This window comes from Nicotiana tabacum, chromosome 9 (assembly GCF_000715075.1).
Source record: "Nicotiana tabacum cultivar K326 chromosome 9, ASM71507v2, whole genome shotgun sequence".
NCBI classification, from domain to species: Eukaryota; Viridiplantae; Streptophyta; class Magnoliopsida; order Solanales; family Solanaceae; genus Nicotiana; species Nicotiana tabacum.
In genome coordinates this window covers 100076884-100087487 of record NC_134088.1, presented here as the reverse complement: position 1 = coordinate 100087487, position 10604 = coordinate 100076884, and the positions used below count along the sequence as shown (strand labels likewise).

Sequence of the window (10604 nt, the reverse complement as noted above, 5' to 3'; positions counted from 1 at the left end):
ATGCCTATAACTAAAGTTTGCTAATTCTAATTGTACTGATCCTAACTGTTTGTTAACATCTAGTACTTGGGATGTCATTGAAGATGTTGTAAAAATTTTACAAAATATTTATATAGCTACACTTGAGTTTTCTGGAGCTTATTATCCTACTATTGCAAATGGTTTAGTATATATAGCTAAAATTTCTCTTTTACTCCATAATTTCAAGAAGAAAGAAGGATATAGTTCTGTTGTTGAATCTATGCTAGATAAATTTAAGAAATATTTCTATCATATTTCCCCTATTTACCTAATTGGTGCTATTTTAAACCCTTATATCAAAATGGCTAATTGTCGTCAATTAATCACTGCTTTATATGTTTATATGGATATTGGACCAACTAAAACCCCTGATATGGAAACTTGCATTTCTAATCTACACAAACATTTACAAGCTTTATATAATTATTATGCTAAAATTGTTGATGCTTCTTCTGCTGTTGATGCAAATATTCCTTCAAGTTCAATTTCTATATCTGCATCCGGTGATATGGAGGATAATTATGGTGTTGAAGATTATTTAATTTTGTCTACACTAGGAGAGCATCAACAAATCAATAGCAGGAATATTGATGAACTCCAATTCTACTTGCAAAAGGCAAAAGTGCCTTGCACAAAGAAATTTTGATTGCTGGCTTGGTGGAGGACCAACTCAAATCAATTTCCTATTCTTTCGGCCATTGCTCGAGACGTGCTAAATGTGCCGATTTCAACTGTTGCATCATAGAGCGCATTTAGCCAAGCAAGGCAGCAGTTAGTAAATATCCATCATTCATTGGGGAGCAACGCCTTTGGAAGTTCTAGTGTGCTTCGAAGTTTAGATAAGATCAGAACGGAGAAATCAAGGGCGTGAAGAGGTAGATGAACCGGAGGACCAAGAAATTGGAGATATAATGGTTTATGGTTCCGATTCAAACAATGCCTGAAACCAAGAACCTCATGTTGACATGGATGAACTTACAAAAATGATACAAAGCACGTGATGTACTCTTTTTTTTTTATAATTGTTGTAAACTTTTAATTTGCATGTTCAAAAATAAAATAAAAAAACAAAATAGAACTTGCAAATTAATTTAAATTATTAATGTATTATTATGCAATAAAAATATGAAACGAAAGCTTTGAAGTTTGATCCTTAGGTCTTATTAAATAATTTTGTGTAGCCACTTAATATCAATTTTTAAATTTTCAAATTCAAAAATCAAATTTAAAACTTTAAAAGTTTAATTTTATGATTTAAAATACTTATTTTATTATTTAAAAGTTTGCAAACACTTAAGTATCAATTACATTAAATAAGGAAACATAATACACTAAAACAAAATTAACCCGTCCCGGTCTAGACCCGATAAGATTGAACCCGGACGGGCCCAACTTAACTCGAAAAATCCGAGCCCACTACCAGCCTGAAACCCCATCCCACTAACCAGCCCGCCCCACTAACTGGACGAGCTATTTTTTCTCATGTCCAGCTCGGTCCAGCCCGTCCGGTAAACATCCTTAGGTGGGTAAATGGGTAGATGTTAGGTTATTTCAGATCGTGCCATATGTCTTACTTAAAGAGTTTGTTAGTTGTGGAGGCAAAAATATTAAAATGGAGAATGATAGGGTGAATAGTGAAGGAAAGTATAATATATATATATATATATATATATATATATATATATATATATATATATATATATATATATATATATAGAGAGAGAGAGAGAGAGAGAGAGAGAGAGAGAGAGAGAGAGAGAGAGAGAGAGAGATCCCTATTTGGGCAGCTTTCATATTTATCTTTTTCTGGTTTTTTTGATTTTTTTTTTCTCCCCAATTATATTAGTTTAGCTTATATTAAAAAGCCAAAAAACCTATGTTAAATTCTCTAAACGTTATGGTTCTTCTCCCCTTTCTTTTAATTAATTTTAATTAATGTGTATTAATGCATCAAAGGTAGGAGATAAAAAGACAGTAACGTAAGTCTCATTGCTATCAAGATATGATTCATCCATTTGAGTTTCAATTGTGCATTGAAAAATTCTCCACCATATTTTCTTGGCACTTAACGGTGTGCTATATATAGGATCTGAAAGTTCGATTCAAGTCCACCAATGAGGTCTACTGTATTTTTATGTTTTTCCCTTTGCGTAGTCACAATTTACACTGTTATATTTTTTCTTTTTTGGTCATTTGTATTGTTATATTCATGTGTTAACAGGAATATTCTATCTTGATTGAACTTATATGTATGTTCCATCTTCGCAGCATATTCAAATGGATCTATTTCCTTATTGGCAAAAGTATGCCTGCGTTTTTGTTGAAAAGTTTATACTTTTGATTCCCGTCATTGCTTTTTTCACTGTTTGCTAGATTTTGGTAATTCGTGCTATTTCATCAGCATTGTGGGCGTGGTACACTCAATGGTATCTACCTTAACGCCGAATACTTTTCTTCAAGGTAATTAGATTCACTCTCTAAGTTCATAAACTTTTTCCTACTCCTATTTGTTTTAATTTCTTTATACGTGCAAAATTCATAATTACTTTCTTACATGGTATGATTTTGAAAGTTGTATGTGAAATTCAATGATTTGAAAATAGAGGCAAAACCTAGCTCCTTAACAAGAAATGATAGCATTTGCGGTGGAATTGAAAACAAACTACAGAAGAGGACATTTAATTTCTTTCATTGGTTTAGATGGATTTAATTTTTTACTTTAGCTATTGATAATAGAATTTGAACTTTTGCTGAAAGACGAGTTGAAGTTTTCATTTTTAAATAGGAGAGCGAGTGATCTTATGGTGTGAAGATAATAATATTGGCTCGGAGGAAATCTTGAACTGTGTTTTGTTGTTAAGTTAATTTTAACTTGAGAAATCAAAAGAAGTTAAACATGTATTAGCTTTACCCAATTGCTTTACTTATTTAGGCTCTCTAATCTTTTGTGTTAGGGTCGGGAACCCGGGTAGTGCGGAATTTAGCCAAACAATGGTATAATGACAATAACAAAGACAATGGAAGTTGATAATAACGGTAATTAAAGAATATAAAGAAGACACAAATTTAACGTGATTCGGTCAAGGTGACATACGTCCACAAACGGAGATGAGCAATTTTACTATACCAACAAGAGTACAAAAGAGAGTACAAAATTAGAGTAAATACTCTAATTAATCCCAAATACCCCAAGAGAATAACCTCACAAGATCACTCCAAAGAAAGGGTTCACACAAGTGTTTTCCAACACTCACTCTCTTACAAAATACTCTATAATGAAATAAAGGAGGAGAAAGAAAGACAAGAGTGAAAAGCTCTTGAATTGGTATGTTTACAAATGAGGAGAAACTCTTCTATTTATAGCAAGAAATTCTTGGCCTAATAATGGATATTATGTCATGACAAATGTCATGATCCACAAATTTGTTATAATGGATATTATGTCATGCCAAATGTCATGAACCACAAATTTGTTATAATGGATATTATGTCATGGCAAATGTCATGAAAATTTGGCCATATTACAATTTGTTTAGCAAAGATTAGTAAATCTTTACAATATGTAAATATTCATGTAATTTACATAGGAGGCTGAAGGATAGTCGATCATATTTCTATGACAATCAAGAAAATAAGCAATTTACTTGTGTGCAAGGAAAATTTTCTTTTGTTTTATTTCTTATCTTTTATTCTTATTGTTGTATGCTTTTTTTTGTTTGGGTTAACAGGGATATTATTATTGTCTGTTGGACTGTTTCACTTGGTAATTGTTTCGGCGTCCAACTAAAAATATGTTGCATGTGATGGAAGATTATTCATATTGTGTTTCACCAACCCCCAAATTGTATATGAATGTTCTATGGAAAGATTTATCTTTACCTGATAAACATCAATCAAATATAATTCACTATACGCGAAGCATTATAAAAGGACCAAATGGTAAAACGAAATTGAAAAAGAAGGAAGTGGCTACTGCACGAAGAAGACATACATCAAATTAGTGGGCGTTTGGACATAAGAATTGTAAAATTCTAAAATAAGGGAAAAAATAAATTTCAAGTGAAAATGGTATTTGAAATTTAGAGTTGTGTTTGGACATGAATATAATTTTGGATTGTTTTTGAAGTTTTGTGAGTGATTTGAGTGAAAATTTTGAAAAATAACTTTTTGGAGTTTTTAAAATTTTCGAAAATTTTCAAAATGCATCTTCAAGTAAAAATTGGAAATGTTATGAACAAACGCTGATTTCGTAAAAGAGTGAAAAAATTTTGAAAAAAAGGGAAAATTTTCTTATGTCCGGCTATTTAATATAAGGATTCTAAAAAATTTGTTAAGTTCAATGACCAAAAAAAGAAAAATTATTAATTTTTGGTGCTTTTCATGTTGCTAACTATTTGTTCTCTGATTATTTTTCCTATTCTCTAATTAAATTGGATAATTATTGCATAATGATGATCATATCATATAATGGAGTATATTTTTAAATTTCTTTTACAATTTATGTTGAGACTTGAGAATTTATTTTGGTTAGTTATCTTTATTATTAGGAAGCTGAAGAAAGAAAAAGTGATTCGACATTTTTAAAGAAAATGAGCGGGGTAGAAAAGTAAGGAAGGGGGGAGAAAAAGAAAAAAGTTAAAGATAAAAAGATTCAAAAAGGAAAAGAAATGGAAATAAAAGACAAAAATTACAGAACAGATTCATATAATTAGGTATTTATGTGCACATAATAAATGCACAAAGAATTAACCATGTCTTGAATTTGTTAAACATATGCACGGAAGAAGTTTTTCTTGAAATTCTTTTCCTTCTTTGCTTTCTTTTAAGAAAAATAAATGTATTCTTTCACTTATATAGATTATATACAACAATCAAGTATTTTTGGAAGACTAAAAACTCTAATTGATGGAAAATTATATAAAATGTATAAAGTTGAGTGTGGATAATTCTAATAATTCGCGCTAAACGCGAGTGGAATCACTAGCTTCTTATAGTAAAAAGGAGAGATGTGGCCCTTTTCCGTTTTTTAAGTTTCGGGAAAAGGATCATATACCTCTCTATTTTTATATATTGTCTACATTTTATCACCGTTATACTATCAGGTCAAATTTACCTCTACCATTATACTATTGGGCCAAAATTATCCCTATAATCAGCAAACTTTTAAAAATTACCCATCAACCCGTTAGGTGACCTAGAATCTCTCAAATCATTTTAATTAAGTTACTAATTCTTCTTTTTGGTCCACTATTTTCGAAATAATTGGCATTTACCTGCTTTCTGAATTGGAGGAAAAAAATAAGAAAAAAATATGTTAAATAATACAACTGGTAATAAACAAGTATAGTAAATTGAAAAATCTAAATTAGGTAGCTTTTCTAAATTCCAAAAGTATTTACAACATCCCGAATTTAATAAATTCGTTGCACCAAATGTATGGAGATTTTTGCAAGTATTAGTTATTGAAGTTCCTCGGAGACTTTACATTGTCGAATTCCACTTTGCTTTAATCAAATGTCTACACATTGTGCACTCTTAAGTTAGTCAATCGAACTCTATACTAATCAGGCAATGACAAAATATATTTGAATATACATGTACATACATGATAACCAGCGGCATATAATACACAATAAATAGACCCACTGAATTCTACAGCGTGTATATGATGATTAAAAAAAATTATATTAACTCCAAACTCATTATTACAAGAAGAGAATGGATGCATTGTAATTAAAAAAAATTATGAATAGTTTGTATAATTTAGTAACTTTAGCATTCACATCAATAATAATTTCTGAAAATAATGGAGCAAGAAAAACAACAAGTGATTTAAATAAAAGGATTTAGAAGATTTTGGATTACTTAACAGATCAAGAGGTAATTTTTAAATGTTTTCTGATGATTGGGGTAAATTTGGCCATATAGTATAACGGTAGGGATAAATGTGATCGAATAATATAACGGGGTTAAATGTAGACAATATTCGAAAGTAGGGGGTATATTTGGCCCTTTTCCCTTAGGTTTCATATGTGAACTCCAGAAATACTTTGGAATTTAAAACTTTTATTAGTTCGAACTTCAAAAGTTGCTCATGGAGTTTAGTTTTGTGCTAAAGTTTAAACTCCATAAATAATTTTCACAATTTGTGGAATGCAGAAGCATTGAAGTTAGGGTTCCGTCGAGCCATCGAGGAAGTTCTTTCCGGAGAGTGTTGAGCGCTACCGGAGTTTGCCGTGACGTCGCAATGTTGGCTTTTCAGTTCCCTCATCGGCGAACGGAAGAAAACAGGTGAAGCAAACAAATTTAATTTGAATGCTCTCGATTTTTCTAAAATTACCTTGACTATAATTTTTGTGCTATTCACTGCTAAAAAAACTGGAATATAGAAATAATTAAATCTAGGTATCATCTTTCCTCTGACATATTTCATTCTAATATTCAGTAGTTCATACTCCACTGTATGGAATTTTCAAACTTCATCATAGTGTGTTAAGGTATTTTTGTTCACACATTATTATGCTACTATTAAAAAGTGACGATTTAAAATGAAAAACAAGAAATAAAAACACAACCAAATGCATATTGAAAACGAAAGCAAGAAATAAAAATACAACCAAATGCATAAGGATCTTAATTTCATAACACTGTGCTCAAGAAAAATAGAAAGCTCTAGACGAAGTGTGATGAAATATCGTTGCAGCTACCTTCCTCAGTCAGCTGGAATCTCTCTTCAGTAAATGATGACATTGGAAGCAGTAAGCTATTGAAAAGAAAAGAAGTGCAAATATTAGCATCTTAACCATCAAATTACAGTTAAAGTACAATCTTCAAGCATATATTGGGATAATAAAAAATACTAGTAATAAACAAGTTCAAAACCAGTATATTTTCAGCTCTTTCTTTGTTAAATCATTCCCAATAATATTATTGTTATAAAAGTTGGTGTATAAGTGGTATGACAAATGTAACAAAGTTACTGTAAGAATTCAGTGCAATTCAAATAACTCAAGTGTTTCGAAATGTCAAATTAAAAAAATGTTGTACTAATATTTCCTCAACCATATTTAAAAACTTTTACTGTACTCGAATTGTCAAATTAAAGAAAAGAGAGGAGTAGAGGAGACTAAGCAATGTGCATGTAATTTTAGTGTATGAAACGGCCACAAGAGAAATGAAAGGATTAGAAGGCTTCAGTGTAGTTTGTTTAGTCAAAATATGTTCAGAAGTTCTATTTATTTTAAATTTTGCCTCCTCTCCTCTTCTCTTTCTCTTCTTCCTTCAATTCAGTCGATAGCTCTTTTAACACATTAGTCGTGAAGTTGATCCAATCCAGAAGAAAGAAATATTTTGACACTCACAAAAAAGCATGGTGATATGTTCTATTTGTCAATCTTACCTTGTCCACAATTGTATGTTTGGACATATGTCACTTGGCTTCCAAAAGTGGCTTCTTGCTCTTGTTCAATCTGCTGTGCTGATATGGCCAGGTGAATACAACAGTCATGTAACTCGATCAATTGAAGTGTAAAAATATTTGCAAAGTCTTGTGGGATATCTTCTAGCTGCGGACAATGAGATATAAAGAGTCTCTCCAAGACAGGAAAATGATCTTCGGTAGCCTTCCACTTTGTGAAACAAAGCATATGACATAGTGACAAGAACTTTAATCTAGGAAACCCTCCTTCAGAAGGTTTCCGCGCGGTCTTAGGTTAACTCCGCAGGCATCGTCTTCCGTTCGAGTATCTCGAGGTTAGGCAACATGCCAACAATGTCCATAGCCTCCCAAGGAAGACATGTCCCGCCTAATGTCAACCTTCCAAGGGTTGGTGGAAAAGTGCTTTTATATTTCAAAAAAGCATCATGTGCTTTTGATCGGTACAGGGAAAAGGCCCTATAATCAATTTTTCCAACTATAATTCTAAGTACCTCAATTAGAGGCAAACAGGAAATACCTATCCACAATTCATGAGCAACTCCGGTCAACACGATTTCCAAGTTCTTCAAGTTAGGCATTAATGCAAAAATTTCCTTTTCACACCATGCAGGACCAACACCAGTTATAGTTTGTAGTTTTTCTAAAACCGCATGCTTCTCTTCACCACTAGGCATAATCGGAGGACATAACCATCCTAAATTCATAAAGCGTAGAGTCCTTAACTGTGGCATCCTCCAAATGTTTAAAGGTATCTTATCTGCCCAATTCTTTCCTATTTCAATGATCAAAATTTGCAACTTTTGAAGGTTGAAAAGAGGGAGAAATTCATGGTCTCTAATGTACAAGGATAGATACCTTAGATGCACCAAATCAAATACTAAAGTTGGAATTTCACCATAAAAGTATAACTTTCTCAAGTCAAATACTCTGATCATTTTGAAATTCTTGAATCCTAAACTTTCTCTCCCCGCATGTCTGCGTGCACCTTGATAGACAATAGTGCGTATTTTCTTTTGATCACAGCGATGAGAGTTGAACCAATAAAAATTGCTAATCAGGCGAACAATCATTAGACAATCCCGTTTGGATGATCGGGAGATACGCGTGACGCTATTCCGTGGTTTACTATTTATAACAGGTAGGAAGTTCTCACTTCGTGCTTGTCTTAAGCATAACTCATGTAAGAGGTCGTGGATCTTACATGTTTCCACTTCTCCCCAAAACCTATGCTCGCTTACAAGAACTACATTTCTGTCTATAAGTTCTTGCAAACATTTTTCAGCTATGTTCTCCAAACTTTTATTATCAGCTTGCTTTAAAAATCCCTCTGCAACCCATAGCTCCACTAATCTTCTCACATCAACCTCTTCATCTTCGGGAAAAATTCCAAAATATAGAAAACAAGCTTTTAGGTGTTGAGGTAGATAGTAGTAACTTAACACGAGGATCTTTTCACATTGTCTACCAAGATCTTTAAATATTGCTGATTTTACATCATGTGCAACTTGCTCCCATCCATATACTCCATTGTTGCATTTAGATAGAAGCCCAGCAACTATAGTAATGGTCAAGGGCATTCCATGACAATTTTCTGCAACTTTCTTACCAATTTTCACTAATTCTGGAGAGAGCTCTACTTTCTCAAGAAGCTTCGATTGCAACCAAATTTTCTCCGGACTTAGAGAAAGCATGTGATGAGGAGGCTTACCTGGAGCAGCATAACTGGCTACATTCCCGCACCTTGTGGTAAGTAGGCTATGACTTCCTTTGCAATCTGGAAACCATAGACTTATATCATCCCAAGCTTTGCTGCTCCATATATCGTCGATGACAACTAGGTACCTGTGTTTCCACAGCCTCTGTTTCAATTTGCCTGCTTGCTCACCATCATCCCTTGCTACACGACGTACTTCTTTCATTGATGGAATACAATGAAGAAGCGGCACCAGCTTCTTTCAAACACAATAACCCATGCTAGAATGTTAAAATGTGATTTAATTTCTGTAGGCATTCTTATTAGTTCTAATTCCATAGACATAATAGGCATTAGGTTAGCTTGAATAGGCGAGTAAGAACTCGACAGATTCTTATGAGCAATATTAACCTTGTTAACCAATAAACTAGATAAAATAGTTAGTCAATTCAATTGAAGAATACAATAAGAATGTTAGATAGCACACAACCCTATATCGTTTTCATCACATTGATAATATAAAACTTTGTTATTCATTTGTCTTCACGAACAACATTTCCATTGGGGCTTCGCGGTGCCAACCAAGAATGATGCCTCCGGTCTTGACTTCCACCTGTTTCGCTTTCCTCCTATCTCTAGTTCCACGTATTGCTCTATTATATGAGCATTTAATATGATCCGATTTTATCCTATACAAATATTAAGCTCTTAGATTACCACAAAAAAAAAAAAAAAAAAAAAAAAACTACAACTGTGATTGACAAATGAGGACGCAACAAAAGTCATCAACGTAACTTAGAAATCCTTAAATCGAAAAAGATAACAAAAACTGGTAAGTAATTAATACATATATGCAAAAGGGGCTATGAAAGAAAAAGGGAAAAACCTCTCGGCAGTGGCGACGTTGGTGGAAACATCGTCGGTACAGGCAAACTGCAGAGCAGCAACAGTCACCAATCGTTTCTTCTCCGCCATTTTTCGCAGTGTGAGATTCTGCTAGAGTGGAGTGAAATTAATTGATATGCTTTTCCAATTATACAATGAAGAATATTTTAAAAGGAAAGGCGGTAGGTGTGTGCATTATTTTATTTTTATTAGACTGGATTCTCTAGTAATGAAAATTAAAAATGTTCTTTTGTTCACATGTTTTAAATCCAAAAATTTGCACTCATCAACTTTATTGAAGGAATTTTCTGTCATATTTTAAATTTGAACATTAGAATTGTAGAAATATTTTATTTTATTTTTATTAATATGTTTTTATATGAACAATGACACGTCAAAGATCACAAGAATATAAATAATACTTCAGTATTATTATGTGTTAATTTTTTTTCTATAAATATTTTTTGTTCTGTTGCTTTTCATATAGAGAACATAGATGTTTTCATGATGTAATTCTATTTTGGCTTTAATTATTTAATAAATATTTGTCGCCTTCAAAAAATTAAT

General features: G+C 32.4%; 1 protein-coding gene across 3 annotated transcripts; it reads right to left on the bottom strand.

Annotated features, from left to right (window-relative positions):
* Positions 1-6586: 6586 nt before the first annotated feature.
* Positions 6587-10272, bottom strand: LOC142164267 (putative late blight resistance protein homolog R1A-10). 3 transcript variants are annotated; one of them, XM_075221939.1, is made up of 3 exons: positions 10039-10238; positions 7421-9408; positions 6587-6784 (listed from the first exon to the last, which is right to left on the bottom strand). In XM_075221939.1, exon 2 carries the CDS (start codon positions 9376-9378, stop codon positions 7729-7731), a length of 1650 nt encoding a protein of 549 aa, XP_075078040.1. In that variant the 5' UTR covers positions 9379-9408; positions 10039-10238; the 3' UTR covers positions 6587-6784; positions 7421-7728. The 3 variants fall into 3 exon arrangements, 2 of the variants coding, with proteins under 2 accessions (XP_075078040.1, XP_075078039.1); XM_075221938.1 differs by having other exon boundaries at positions 7421-9411; positions 10039-10237; XR_012694988.1 differs by lacking the exon at positions 7421-9408 and having other exon boundaries at positions 10039-10272.
* Positions 10273-10604: the final 332 nt, after the last annotated feature.

Excerpts from the sequence above, each read along its gene's own strand:
- LOC142164267 (XM_075221939.1), bottom strand. The coding sequence starts at position 9,378 with ATGAAAGAAGTACGTCGTGTAGCAAGGGATGATGGTGAGCAAGCAGGC.